This window comes from Carcharhinus amblyrhynchos, chromosome 11 (assembly GCF_965287045.1).
Source record: "Carcharhinus amblyrhynchos chromosome 11, sCarAmb.v2.hapA, whole genome shotgun sequence".
Classification (NCBI taxonomy): Eukaryota; Metazoa; Chordata; class Chondrichthyes; order Carcharhiniformes; family Carcharhinidae; genus Carcharhinus; species Carcharhinus amblyrhynchos.
In genome coordinates this window covers 33,934,194-33,949,331 of record NC_137334.1, presented here as the reverse complement: position 1 = coordinate 33,949,331, position 15,138 = coordinate 33,934,194, and the positions used below count along the sequence as shown (strand labels likewise).

Genomic DNA, 15,138 nt, shown 5'->3' with positions numbered 1-15,138 from the left:
ACGATGTGTATATTAAGGGGGTAAATATGTGGGCTTATAGGGATAGGGCAGTGTTTGGGCCTGGGTAACATGCTCTATCAGAGAGTCAGTGCAGACTCGATGGGCTGAATGGCCTCCTTCTGCACTGTAGGGATTCTATGATAAAACAGCAAAAATAAAACCAAAGAATGATAATCAGGGCAAATAAAAGCAATGTAACCACATGAGGAATTGAATAAAATAATTCTTTTTAAAGTGAAAAAATGATAGTTCCCTGTGACCTTCAACTAACTTCTTTTCCCAGTACACCAGACATTATATGCTTTGATTAATGTTATTTGTATCATTGGTCAATGCATGAATAACCTCTGTTTAACAAACACTGACTCCCATAAAGAAGTTCCTTGGTTTAGTTTGTAAATATTGCTGAACAAATGGTGTGAGCATAAATAATTCTGAACTGACAAGAAAACCTTTAACTATTCATTATCAGATGTATTTAAAATTGCAAACATGTTCCAAGCACATTTCTAAATTATTAATTTATAGGCTAATAATGCATCAAATCCCTTTGAAGGGTGCAATGTGTAAATCTAGTGTTTTAGTCCTGCAGCCTTTATTTCACTACTGGCTATCCATTTCAGAAAAGAGCTTTTAGGATATGTTGCAAAATAAGAGCAATGAAGTGAACCCTACTCTTTGCAATAATTCATAGACAGCAACGAGATCATAAAATATCAAAGATAAACTTACCCCATGTCCAAAGTATAATACTGAAAGGGAAACTGGAAAACACAATGTATTTATTTCATGAAGTCTTCAATAATTATTCCTAGTCAATCAACTGGATTGATGTCAGTTTTTTCTAAATATTGAATATTATATAATTATACATGTTTACGGGAAATCCTAAGAGAGCACACTATAATCACCATTAATGCAAATGATTATATTGTTGTTTCAGTTAAATATCATGGTCTTTTTTGAGCTCTGTATGGCCTTTCTCGCCCTTCCCTTACTGGAAACCACTCATGCCACATTCCATTTCTCTGTGCTCAGGGAATTTTCATCCCCAGTCTATGCCACCGTGGATCACTTGTCTTGTTGCCCTTCCGTGCTGTCACATTCCAAAGCTTACCTTCCATGGGCCTATGGCCTCACTCAGTATTCTCCAGTTGAGCCATGTACTTCCTTACCAGTCTCTTCCATCTTCTTGAGGACTCCAGACTAACTTTGCTTACTTTCTTCCTATTCCAATCATTCCGCCACCCTTGAGTGTTGCCAATAGCTCAAGAATTAACACCCCACTTTGCATTTCTCTCAGTACATTTATTCACAAGAAAGTGCCTTGTCTTTCATAACCTCATTCAGGATGATTGTATCCTGTGTTTGCCTGAAACTTCAGTCGTGCTTCTTCCTGGATCTCTTCATATCACTCTACTTCCTACTGCCTTTTATGGCCTTTATCAATAATTTGATATGATACCATATTCCTCATGTAATTTCTGTATCTTTGAGTTCCTCAATCTTTAAGGTGTTAGTTATCTGCTAACATCCCAAATCCCACCTTGAGTTTAGCCCTGAGACAATCTCATTTCTTTCCTTCCTCATCCTCTGCATCGAGTAACCTCTCAATCTCAATAATTGTTCTTCCCATCTTAACTTGCCCTTATTCTCTTCTTTCTGAATTCACCATCTAATAAGAGCAGGGGACCAAAATTTTTCCCACTGTAATTTCTACACCCTCCTGTTTTCGATGATAAATGTGATAATTTTACCATGTGCATTAGATTGTTCGTTACTAATAACAATTGCTCAGAACTATTTTTGATCCATTGCATAAGCGGGGAGCAAGCACATTTTGCTGTCAGTGCCGTCAGGCTCCGTTATTCATGTTAGTCTTTTTGAATACTTTGAAAATGTCTTTATGATACTTAATGGAGAATGTGAAAAGATGACATAAGTATATGTCCAAGGCCACTCATCCCTGTGAGGTGGAATTAACCATTGCCTCCTGCAGCTATGCTGTACTCCACTCCACGTTAATCAATGTTCAGCGTTGCAGTCTTCAGGGTTTTTTTTAAGTCTATCCCTTGTCCTGTTGTATCGCAGTCTCTCTTTACAGATGTGTTTTTATTCACCCAAAGCAAACAACCTTTGTGACAATTGCAGATGTAAATTGTGAACTATACACCCGGAGAATATTAATTCCTTGTCATATGCGATTGTGTGAACAGTCGTGTCAAATTTCTCTGGCTTCTTCCAAGATCCTGTTGTAATCTACGTGACAGATTAGCAGAACAATGTTTGTTTTTTTTTTGTCTCCAGAAGTTTCCAGAAATTCCATTGTCCTTTTCGACTTCCTATTGATGTTTGTTTTAACAGGGGAGCGATGGTTCCGCTGGTCCTCCCGGCCCCCCTGGAAAAGTTGGTCTCCCTGGTCCAGCTGGTAAAACTGGCCCAGGTGGTGGAATTGGACCTACTGGGCCCAAAGGCGAACCAGGTAACCCTGGCAGTAAAGGCCCACGTGGCGAATCTGGCCCACCAGTAAGTAAGACATTTGGCTGCCATCTCAAACAGAACATTCTGAATGTTAATACTGAGAAAATGTGATACTGGAGCTGATTTCTGAAATACAATTTAGAGTGGTTAATTAAAAATTATTGCACAGAACATCATCATTTTGGACAATTGAAGTTACATCCCTCTGATTCTAAGCATTGTAAAACAGATTTGCTGTGACATTGACACATATCCCCAATGTATTTTTGCAGTCTTATGATGAAAATGCGGCACGTTACACAACCCTTTAGCTTTCACTAATGTAAGAGATGATTAGAAAAGTAAGCAAATTGATTTTGTCGAAACAAATTGGGCTTAACACCAAATAGTACATCTAATTTTCTTATTATTGACATTACTTATTATTCTTAACAATGTTTTGGTTCAATTATTACGCATAGGAAATTCCAATTCCAATTCTCTTCCTGCACCGAATAGTGTACCAAGGTAGACTTTCACCTGTTTCCATAGTTAGTTATTCCTCATCGCTAGTCTGTTGCCAGCGGCTTATAGCTTAAGAGATGCCACCCCACATCCAATGTGGCTGACCAGGAGTCTCTTCCTGTCTTACTGCCTGCCATTGTTGGAAAGATTTTGCAGGTTGACAATTCAAATCTGCATTATGAACATACCTTTAATGGCCATTAAATCCTGGGATAGGATTTGAACTTGGAGCTTCTGGCTCAGAGGCAGGGTTGCTACCCACTGTGCCACAAAACCTTCTTCCATCGGAGACAACAAGCATTATTATTTTCTGAACCTTATTTTCTTTGATAGGGTCCTTCTGGTATACCAGGCCCTCCAGGTATAATAGGATCACGTGGCTTGGTAGGCTTACCTGGTTCAATAGGGCAACCAGGCCCCGCAGGTGCAAGAGGTCCATCAGTAAGTACTCATTCTCTTCGAAAATGTTTTTTTTTATGTTTTATGTCTTTAATCCACATTTATGTGATATTAATTATGGCTTCTGGATACTGAAAGGAAACTATTTCTTCAGGAAAATAGGAAGAAATTTACTGCATTATTCCTTCTGGAAACAAGGTTAGATTGATTGGCCATGCCAATTTGTCCCTTGGTCTCCCAAAATATGAAGAGTGAGAGGATTAGCATGGTAAATACCTGAATCTATAAGGATAGGATCTGGGCAAGATGCTGTCGGAGAGTTGATGCGGATCCGATGGGCCAAATGACCTGCTTCTGCACTGTAGAGATTCTATGATTTTCACTACCTTTTCTAGAAAGAGTCAGAAAGTAAAGAACATAAGAACATAAGGAATAGGAGCAGGGGTAGGCCATCTAGCCCCTCGAGCCTGCCCCGCCATTCAATAAGATCATGGCTGATCTGACAGTGTACAGTTGCAGCACGACCTCCCTGCTTTTATACTCCATGGGGAGTGGGCGGGTAAGTGGAACTGAACCCACTATCAGATCAGCCATGATCATATTGAATGGCGGAGCAGGCTCGAGGGGCTGGATGGCCTACTCCCCATAACCCTTAATTCTCTTATTGGTTAAAAATCTATCTATCTGTGACTTAAACACATTTACCGAGGTAGCCTCCACTGCTTCATTGGGCAGAGAATTCCAAAGATTCACTACCCTCTGGGAGAAGAAATTCCTGCTCGACTCTGTTCTAAATTGACTCCCCCGTATTTTGAGACTATGCCCCCTAGTTCTTGTTTCCATTGTAAGTGGAAATAATCTCTCTGCTTCTACCCTGTCTAGCCCCTTCATTATCTTATATGTCTCTAGAAGATCTCCCCTCAACCTTCTAAACTCCAATGACTACAGGCCCAGTCTACTCAATCTCTCCTCATAAGCTAACCCACTCGTCTCTGGAATCAACCTGGTGAACCTTCTCTATATCCCCTCCAAAGCTAATATATCCTTTCTTAAATAAGGGGACCAAAATTGTACACAGTACTCTATGTGCGGCCTCACCCTGTACAGTTGCAGCAAGACCTCCCTGCTTTTATATTCCATCCCTATTGCGATAAAGGCCAACATCCTATTCGCCTTCTTGATCACCTGCTGCACCTGCAAACTGAGTTTTTGCGACTCATGCACAAGGACCCCCAGGTCCCTCTGCACAGTAGTATGTTGTAATTTTTATCCGTTTAAATAATAGTCTATTTTACTATTATTCCTTCCAAAGTGGATAACCTCACACTTGCCAACGTTATATTCCATCTGCCAGACCCTTGCCCACTCACTCAGCCTATCCAAATCTCGCTGCAGACTTTCTGTGTCGTCCACACAATTTGCTTTCTCACTCATTTTTGTGTCATCCTCAAACTTTGTTACCTACACTCCCCTCCACCAGATCATCTATGTATATGGTAAATAGTTGAGGCCCCAACACCGATCCCTGCAGCACTAGTTACTGATTGCCAACCGGAAAAGCACCCATTTACCCCGACTCTCTGCTTTCTGTTAGATAGCCAATCCTCAATCCATGCTAACACTTTACCCCCGACTCTGTGTACCTTTATCTTATGCAGCAACCTTTTGTGAGGCACCTTATCAAATGCCTTCTAGAAAGGCTGTGTTATGCTATTAAATAATATATAATAATATTTATACTGCAGATTTACTATCAATGCTCTTTGTCAGCCCTATAACCTCCATTGACTTCCCCGACCCTCACTAAAACATTGCCTCCATTCAGTTCAGCTTTCAGAGAGTCTCTGATATCCACATCAATCTTTAATTGTTTTCTTAGCTCCACTGGAAATTGCAGTTATTTTCTGAGAACCCTGGCCCTTTTACTGTTTTTTTTGCTTCTCAGCAGCTCTAGTTGACGCTGTCTTTTGGGGTTCAAGTTTTCCATCAGGTGAAAAGGGGTGAACTTCTAGCTGAGGTCCTCAGTTGGTCACAACAAACGATTAAGTTTCTTTTTATATCAGAATGTGCCTTTTCCAAATGGGAATGTTTTTCTCATTTAAGATGTGGGTGTTGCTTGCCCATCCCTAATTGCCCTTGAGAAGGTGGCGGTGAGCCGACTTCTAACAGTGCTGTTAGGGAGGGAGTTCCAGGATCTTGACAAAGTGACAGTGAAGGAAGTGTGATCTATTTCCAGATGTATTGAACTATGCTAGCTGTGAGCAGTAAGGAACCAATCAAATAAGATTTTTATGAGGCAAAGAAAGAACAAATTTATTAACAGCTAAACCAAAGAAAAATGATAAAAATGCCACGCCAAGCATTCAGCCCGCATGTTGTCACTCAGACTAACACATACATGTATGCATGCAAATATAGAGAGAGGGAGCAGCCCTCAGTCCATTTACTCTGCATCATTTTCTTGACACCACCTGTGTCACTGGCAATCTCTCTGAAGCCTGGATAATCTTGTTTTGAAATACATCACCCATGTGTATTTCTAAGGGGTTTTGAATGTGTGGCTGTGGCAGCCATTGTTTTAATATCCGATGCTTTGCATTTTTAATATCTCTCCAACAGTTAAGAGTTTTGATGGGTGTCTGAATTAAAGGAACTGTCTCTCTCTTCATGTTACCCTGAGGGTAATTTGTTGGTTTCTTCAACTTGTAATACGGCTTTGTGTTTTTAAACAAATTTCTCTGTCTCAGTTTAAATTGCAAAATTAATTGTACTTTCAAAAAATAGAGGGGCATAGGATTATGACATAATTGCTCACTTTTGAATACCCCCCATTTAGAAACCATACACTGCAGAAAGAGGCCATTTGGCCCATCAAGTCTGCACTGACAATAATCTCACCCTGGCCCTATCCCCATATCCCTACATATTTTACCTGCTAATCCCTCCAATCAACGCGTCCTGGGACACTAAGGGGCAATTTAGCTTAGTCAATCAACCTAACCTGCACATCTTTGGACTGTGGGAGGAAACCCACACAGACACGGGGAGAACATGCAAACTCCACACAGATAGTGACCCAAGCCAGGAATTGAACCCAGGTCCCTGGAGCTGCGAAGCAGCAGTGCTAACCACTGTGCTACTGTGCCATCCCACTGTGGTTTGAATCATTTCAACTGATCTCCACAGTAATTTTTGTGCACACTTGTTTCTTGGCTAATCTCATAGACTTGGCATAGCCTGCTGCATCTGTTTTTGGGAAGAGTAGAGAATGATTTGAAACAGTTGTAGGCACAGGGCAGAAACTAGGGGCACAATTTTATGATTTGGTTTCAAGCGTTGTCTCTGGTGGGAGAGAAGGGCAGCCCACCAGGAGGCTTGCCAGGTTTTCCTACTATATTTTCAAACACTTTCAAACAAAAGAAGTGAAGAAGTGCTTTCCATAGGCTCTGAATAATCCTGCAGCAACCTCAGCTCCTTACAAATTGGGGTGCTGTTTTTAAAAGGTGCCTGATCTAAAGAAAGATGAAGTCCCCGCTCTGGACAGGGGATCTCCTCTGATCCCTCCTCTGATGACACACAAGCTCTCCTGCCCCCGGGGAACCTTCCCATGGGCACAGGAGTTCAGCCCCAGGAAACCCCTCGCTCCAGGGAACCCAAGCACCCATCCCAAACATCCCAAACAGAAGCGCCCCCCTCCCCCTAAGCCCTGGCCCCCGACACTGCCCTGCCAGCATGCTGCCTGGCCACTTACCTGTACACCCCCAGCAGGTTCTAGTGGACATGTCCCTATTTTACTAAACCTGTGACGTCATGCCCCCAGGAAGGGGTGGGCGGGTCAAGGGGCAGGGGGGGAAGAGTTCCCTAAAAGGGGGTGATGATACAGTAGGAGACTTGTGAAGTGTATGTTAATGTATTAAAATGGCATTCCTGCCATTGCATAGCGAGAACCCCATTACGTCACAGGTTCAGATGGGGGCATTCGAACCCGGAAATATCCCCCTGAAAGCCATTTTGGAACTCTCCCTTGCTCCTTCACCTCTACCACCTCCTTTCATGCCCACTGAAAATGGGGTGGAAATTCCCCCCGAGAGACATGAGATTTGTTTTTGGGATTTCACTGGCAAAATAGCTAATCTGGTAGGTTGCCAGACAGCTGCCTCCTATAATTTGTGACAGGCTTGTTATTGTAAATTTTGTTTGATTGTCACCCATTTTGGGGACTGGCTGAGGACTCGCATTTCCGATTTAAAAGCTCTTCAAGAATTATTGCATTCTACTCAAGAAAGTATGATATATCAGTAAGGATGTTTGCTCAAATGAATACAATTGTGTGTTATTCAGGGTGAGCCTGGCAAACAGGGTCCCCCTGGTAATCCGGGCGAACGAGGTCCTTCCGGTCAAGCTGGACCGCCTGGCATGACTGGACCAGCTGGTCAACCTGGTAGTAATGTGAGTGGCTTTATTCGTGTTTTACTTTACGCTTAAATGAAACAGCTGATACCATAGCGTTATTCCATATTCTCAATACAGTCATTCTCAGATAAAAGCAAAATGCTGTGGATGCTGGAATCTGAAACAAAAACAGAAACGTGTAACCTCCACACAGACAGCGAGCCAGGAATCGAACCCAGGTTCCTGGAGCTGTGAAGCAGCGGTGCTAACCACTTTGCTACAATTATTTGAATCATTTCAACTGATCTCCACAGTAATTTTCTTGCATAATTATTTCTTGGCTAACCCTATCGACTTGGCGTAGCCTGCTGCATCTTTCTTTGGGAAGAGTAGATAATGATTTGAAACAGTTGTAGACACAGGGCAGAAACTAAGGGCAGGATTTTATGATTTGGTTTCAAGGCGTTGTCTCCGGTGGGGGAGAAGGGCAGCTTGTCAGGAGACTTGCCAGGTTTTCCTACTATATTTTCAAACACTTTGAAACACTTAGCTGTACACTCCCAGCAGGTTCTATTAGACATTTCTCTATTTTTCTAAACCTGTGATGTCATGCCCCCAGGAAGGGGCGGGCGGGTCAGGGGGTAGAGGGGGGGAAGAGCTCCCTAAAAGGGGGGGATGTTACAGTAGGAGACTTGTGAAGTGTATATTAATGTATTATAATGGCATTCCTGCCATTGCATAGCGGGAGCCCCATTACGTCACAGGTTCGGAGGGGGGCAGTTGAACACGGAAATACCCCCCCGCCTTCAAACACTTTGACACGCACCTGTACACCTCCAGCAGGTTCTATTAGACATTTCCCAGATCTGACAGCATCTGTGGAGAGAGAATAGAGCCAACATTTGCTCTGACAAAGGGTCATCCAGATTCAAAACATTGGCTCTATTCTCTCTTCACAGATGCTTTTCGATTTGATTTATTATTGTCACATGTATTAGTATACAGTGAAAAGTATTGTTTCTTGTGCACAGTACAGACAAAGCATACCATACATAGGGAAGGAAGGGTGAGAGTGAACAATGTAGTGTTACAGTTATAGCTAGGGTGTAGAGAAAAATCAACTTGAGGTGAGGTAGGTCCATTCAAAAGTCGAATAGCAGCAGGGAAGAAGCTGTTTTTGTGTCTGTTGGTACATGATTTCAGATTTTTGTATCTTTTTCCTGATGGAAGGTGGTGGAAGAGAGTACATCCGGTGTGCGTGGGGTCCTTAATTATGCTTAATTAATTAAAAGGATAATAATTATCCTTTTATGACGCAGCGGGAAGTGTAGACAGAGTCAATGGATGGGAGGTGGGTTTGACTGGGCTTCATTCCTGACCCTTTGTGGTTTCTTGTGGTCTTGGGCAGAGCAGGAGCCATATCAAGCTGTGATACAACCAAAAAGAATGCTTTCAATGGTGCACCTGTAGAAGTTGGAGAGAGTTGTAGTGGACATGCCAAATTTCCTTAGTCTCCTGAGAAAGTACAGGCGTTGGTGGGCTTTCTTAACTATAGTTTTAACATGGGGGGGGGCGGAGCTAGGACAGGTTGTTGGTGATCTGGACACCTCAAATCTTGATGCTGGCAGACCTGCTGAGATTTTCCTGCGTTTTCTGTTTTTGTTTCATTCTCAGCACACGATCCCTCATGTCTAAACAGTAACTTTGGGTTAACAAACAACCATTGAAAGTCTGCTGTTTAGACCACTGTTCATAAAGATGTTCTCCATTCCCAGTCGTGATGGCGGTGTTATCTTACGAGCGTTTTAAGCTACATTATGATGAGGGTGTCCCTTGTCACATTTTAGGGTAATCCGGGCTCTGATGGTTCTCCTGGCCAAGCTGGAAACCCTGGTTCTAAGGTAAGGGCAAAGAAATTTTAAATGATGTACCATCCGCACGCTTAACAAATTAACAAAGAATTTAAAATAAATGTTCATTTTTGTTCCATCAATGGCGACTGCTAACGTTTTGTTTTGGCAGGGTAATCGTGGCGATCCTGGCCCAATGGGTCAACGAGGTTCCTCTGGACTTCCTGGACCTCCAGGTCAGCCTGGTCCATCAGGCAAACCAGGTGACCGAGGTTCATCAGTAAGTTTGAAAATTAATACTTGTCGCAGTTGTTCTACAGTTTATCAATTTGTAAATAGCTGTCCCTTATTAGACAATTGTAATTGGCTTCATCAGGCCCTTGTTAAAACTGTTGAAGGTATTTCGATTCATTTGAGAATAGATGGGCAGAATTTTCTGTTCAGGCAACGGAGGCAGCTCGCCATTGGCCGCTGGTGGGGTTTTCCAGTCCCGCCAGTCTCTATGGTGTATTTTTTTGTGGGCTCACATGTCATGGCACTGGGGGTCCTGCCAGGGGGGTCACCCTCCTTCAGCAGGAATGGAAAATTTCATTGGCAGGAAGGGCTAGAAAATCTCAACCCTAGACTTTGTCTCTCGCAGGGCTGGAGGAACTATGGACAGCAATTCCTTTGCACTAGCCCAGGTAGTGTCCTGCTCTTGAAGGTCCTCCATAATATACTTGAAATGTACCAAGAAGGACCTAGCATAGCTTTGCTTGGTTAATAATTGGTCAATAATACCGTGGGGTGGCATGGTAGCAGAGTGGTTAGCGCTGTTGCTTCACAGCTCCAGGGTCCTGGGTTCGATTCCTGGCTCGGGTCACTGTCTGTGTGGAGTTTGCACATCCTCCTTGTGTCTGCGTGTGTTTCCTCTAGGTACCCCAGTTTCCTCCCAGAAACAGTCCAAAGATGTGTGGGTTAGGTTGATTGGCCATGCTAAGAAATTGCCCCTTAGCATCCAGGGATGCGTAGGTTAGAGGTACTAGTGGTATGATATGGGGATAGGGCCTGGGTGGGATTGTGTTTGGTGCAGACTCGATGGGCCGAAGGGCCTCTTTGTGCACTGTAGGGTTCTATAATTTTGAAATAAGAAAACAACAATTCAAATAAATGTGTATTTAGTGAACACATCTATCTATCCAATGCATATTATTATACAACTGATAATCATTGCTTTCAAAAGAGAATAGTACTGGAAGGGGTAAATTTTCAGGGCCATGGAAATAAAATCAGAGGAATGGATGAAATGGAATAACTTGACCAAAGATGGGAATAATGGGTTTATTCAATCGTTGCCGGATACAATTTTAATTAAGAACAGAAAATGCTGGAAAACCCAACAAATTTGGCAGCATCTGTGGAGAGAGAAACAGAGTTAATAAGTTGAGTCCGTATTACCCTTCTACGGAAGAAAGATAGAAAGAATTATATAGTTGTAGAGGTGGGTGGAGGAGTTGAGCCAGAATAAAATGAGGATAAGCTGGAGCAAAGGAGTAATTGACAATGGTCATGGATATAGGACAAAGGGGTGTGTTAATGGTGTCATTAAGGACTAACTAGTGCCAGTAGTGGCAAAAGGTGAGTTAGTTTTAAATAAGTTTAATTTTTTTTTTCAAGTTGTACCAGTGTATAAATTGCCATTCAAAGAAGCCACCTCATGGATGGAGATCCTTCTGTTGGCAAGAAATGCTTTCACCAATTGAATAAATCTGCATGAGGAAGTCTATGACGGACTGTAAAACGTGTCCATCTGTTTCACAACAGGGAAGTCTTATGACTTTCTTGGAGAGTCTATACTAGAATTTTACTGCCTCTCCCAGCCGAGGCTTATAAAGATCCCGCCTGAGGCCAATGGAGAATATCGTTCTGTGAGCCTTGCCAGTAAAATTCCAGCCCTATTGTCTAATTTATCCTAGTTCATAAATTTAACGAGACAAAAATCCTTCTAAATCTGTTGCCATTACTCAAACTAATTTTGTGTCCAGCATAATGTTTGAGCATGACTGTTTTTAACTTTTTTTTTCTCTTACAATCAATACTTTTTTTAGGGACCGACAGGCTTGCGGGGTCTTCCAGGCCTTCCTGGGCCTGCTGGACGTGTGGTAAGTTGATGATGGTCTGTTTCAGGAAATCATATCCAAATGGTTTAAGCTGTTACCAATATGTCCTGTAATGAAACTGAAGTTAGATAATACTATTACAATCTCCATGGTTTCATGTATTTTTTTAGGGCCTACAAGGCCCACGTGGCAATAAAGGCGAAGATGGACAACCTGGTAACAATGGTATCAAGGGTCATCGCGGATTCCCTGGTGCACCTGGTCTGCCAGGACCGCCAGTAAGTATTTTATGTTTAAGCCAGAAAAACAGGAGAACGAACCCAGGCTTTCAAACCCCTTTAATTTGCACTTAACATATTTATACCCAGCAGACTAGACTATGTATTAATGTCACAAATAGGTTTGCATTAACACTGCAGTGAAGTTTTATGAAAATCCCCTAGTTGCCACACTCAGGTGCCTGTTCAGGCACACTAAGGGAGAATTTAGCGTGGCCAATGCACCCAACCAGCATATCTTTCGAATTATGGGAGGAAACTGGACTGTCTGGAGGAAACCCACGCAGACAATAGGAATAACATGAAGACTCCACACAGACAGTGATCTAAGTCTGGAATTGAACTCGGATCCCTGGCGCTGTGAGACATCAGTGCTAACCACCAAGCCACCCTGTGCATATCAATTGAGTGCAAGTTCGTTATTTGAAGTTTAGAACCGCAGACGAAATGCATATTTAAATCTTATATCCTTATTGAGATGGTTTGTAGTTCCTAGGGTGGCAGATTACTTCTGAGGAGAAAAAAGAAATGGAAAGGAAAAACAGACTTTAAACATCTGAAATATTCTTATTGAAGAGCTCAGAGTCAGAGTGGCTCTTAGTTGTTTGCAGAGTCTTGCAAAATGAATGTTATGTTTGCTTAGGTTGGATGTATTTCCTAATTGAAACACTTTGAGGGAACACGTGGCACGTTGATACTCGGAAGATCTGGGAAACAGATGGTTGTGAGTCTGGGAGAGATGATGACAGTGTGAATTCAAGGCTGATTGCTGAGGTGACAAAATTGAGTGTGAGAACTTGCTGAAAGAAAAAGAATGTGAATCCACATCTTAAATTACAATAATCTTATTACTATTGAGTTTTTGTCAGCCCACTGCTGTCTCTAAATTGGGAACATTCCTTTTGGCCTAACTCACACATCTGCTGAACAGGAAGATCATAATGAGAGTGCTTTCCTCAAGTGATCCTGTTGCATCATAGAATCACAGAAGCAGGCCATTTGGTCTCAAGTCTGTACCAACCATAATCCCACCCAGGTCCTATCCCCACAACCCCACACAGTTACCATGCTAACCCCTTGACATTAGGACCAATTTTAGCATGGGCAATTGATCTAATCCACATATCTTTGGACAGTGGGAGGAAACCAAAGTACCCGAAGGAAACCCACACAGAATGGGGAGAAAGTGCAAACCGCGCACGATGACCAAGGCTGGAATCGAACCTGGGTTGTTGGTGCTGTAAGGCAGCAGCACTAACCACTGTGCCATTGTGCCATTTGTACTTATGTACTTGCACTGAATACTGTACACCTCCCTCAACATAAACTGCTAACCAATGCTCACTTTTTTCTATCCCTCAGTGTATTAGATATCCATGCAGCCAATCTTCCTTTGATCCCATAGGTTGCATTATTACTATTATGAGGTACTTCATCAAAAATCTTTTGAAAGTTCATCTAAAAAACCTCAACTGCATTATGCCCATCATCAAAGTACTGAATCAAGTCAGTGAAGTACAATTTGTTCTAACAAATCTGAGTTGACTTCCATTTATTAGGTAATACTTTTCCAAATGCCAATTAATTTTGGCCTTGTTTGCTGTCTGTGACTGTGAAGTTCAGATCACGGTGCCTCATTAATCTGAGCAATGCATTGGAGAACAGGATGTTTCTGCTATGACATCCCACAAGCTCCTTTGCACACTGTAATCTGTAGTGATCTGTAGTGGACAATCAAGATGCACTCATACTTATAGAACAGAATCATAGAATCACTACAGTGCAGAACTTGGTCCCTTGAGTTCTGCGCTGACTCTCCCTATAACCCCATGAAGATAACCTGCTAATCCCCTTTATACATCTTTGGACACTAAGATGGCCAATCTTAGCATGGCCAAACCACCTAACCTGCACACCTTTGCCGTGTGGGAGGAAACCAGAGCACCCGGAGAAAACCCACTCAGGCATGGGAAGAACGTGCAAATTCCACACAGTTACCTAAAGCCGGAATTGAATCCAGGTCCCTGGGACGGTGAGGCAGCAATACTAACCACTGAGCCACCGTGCTGCCCACTTGGGAGAGTTGGTAACATAGTGGTAAAGTTACTGGACTAGTAATCCAGAGGCCCAGGCTAATGCTGTCAGGACATGGGTTCAAATCCCACTGTGGTAGTTGGTGGAATTTAAATTCAATACATAAAATCTGGAATTGATAATCTAGTCATCTGTAAGGATAGCTGTGAAATATTCATCAATTGGTGTGAAAACTCATCTTGTTCATTATGCTTGCAAACCTGCTACCCTTACCTGGTCTATTGGCCCACATGTGACTCCAGATCCATGGAAACGTGGTTGACCTTTAACAATGGCCTGGTGATATTATCCCTGGACTATTAAACCAGAAACCCTGCTAATGTTCTGGGGACCTGGGTTTGAATCTTGCCATTGCAGATGGTGGAATTTGAATTCAATAAAAATATCTAGAATTAATATTTTATTGATGACCATGAAACCATTGTCGATTGTCAGAAAAACCCATCTGGTTCACTAATATCATTTAGGGAAGGAAATCTGCTGTCCTTTCCTGGTCTGGCCTACATGTGACTCCAGAGGCACAGCAATGGGATTGATTCTCAACTGCCGTCAGGCAAGTGGGGATGGACAATAAATGATGATCAACCAGCAATGCCCACGTCACACAAATGGATTTAAAAAAAATTGCCCCTCTGAAATGACTTAGCCAGCTACTTAGTGGCACAATTAGGGATGGGCAACAAATGCTGGCTTTGCCCACATCCCATGGAAGAATAAAAAGAACGCTGGCACAGGAATCTGCCTGACATGAGATTTACTGTAAACTCCAACCTGATCTCAGATGGGGGCCAGAAGTAAAGGTCATGCCTGCCTGCCATGCCACACTCTTGGTTATGGAACTGGAGTGAGGAGTTTTAGAGCCCTTTTCTCCAAACATTTATTTGTGTGATTTGTTCCTTTGTTTTATTATGAGAAGTAAATCTTTCCTTTCTTTCCAGGGTGTTAGTGGGGAACCAGGCACATCCGGAAGTCCTGGAGCTCGAGGTGAAAGAGTGAGTATAGTGAACATTATTGCGAAACTCTGTAAAATTCAGAGAATCA

At 42.5% G+C, this 15,138-nt stretch overlaps 1 protein-coding gene across 1 annotated transcript in view; it reads left to right on the top strand.

The window, feature by feature from the left end:
- LOC145349809 (uncharacterized) overlaps positions 1–15,138 on the top strand; it is a 113,832-nt gene that overhangs the window by 74,077 nt on the left and 24,617 nt on the right. The window contains exons 33-40 of the mRNA XM_080198353.1: positions 2,365–2,526; positions 3,319–3,426; positions 7,726–7,833; positions 9,624–9,677; positions 9,799–9,906; positions 11,714–11,767; positions 11,896–12,003; positions 15,036–15,089. Coding sequence (XP_080054479.1) covers positions 2,365–2,526; positions 3,319–3,426; positions 7,726–7,833; positions 9,624–9,677; positions 9,799–9,906; positions 11,714–11,767; positions 11,896–12,003; positions 15,036–15,089 — 756 coding nt within the window. The remainder of the gene's footprint in view (positions 1–2,364; positions 2,527–3,318; positions 3,427–7,725; positions 7,834–9,623; positions 9,678–9,798; positions 9,907–11,713; positions 11,768–11,895; positions 12,004–15,035; positions 15,090–15,138) is intronic.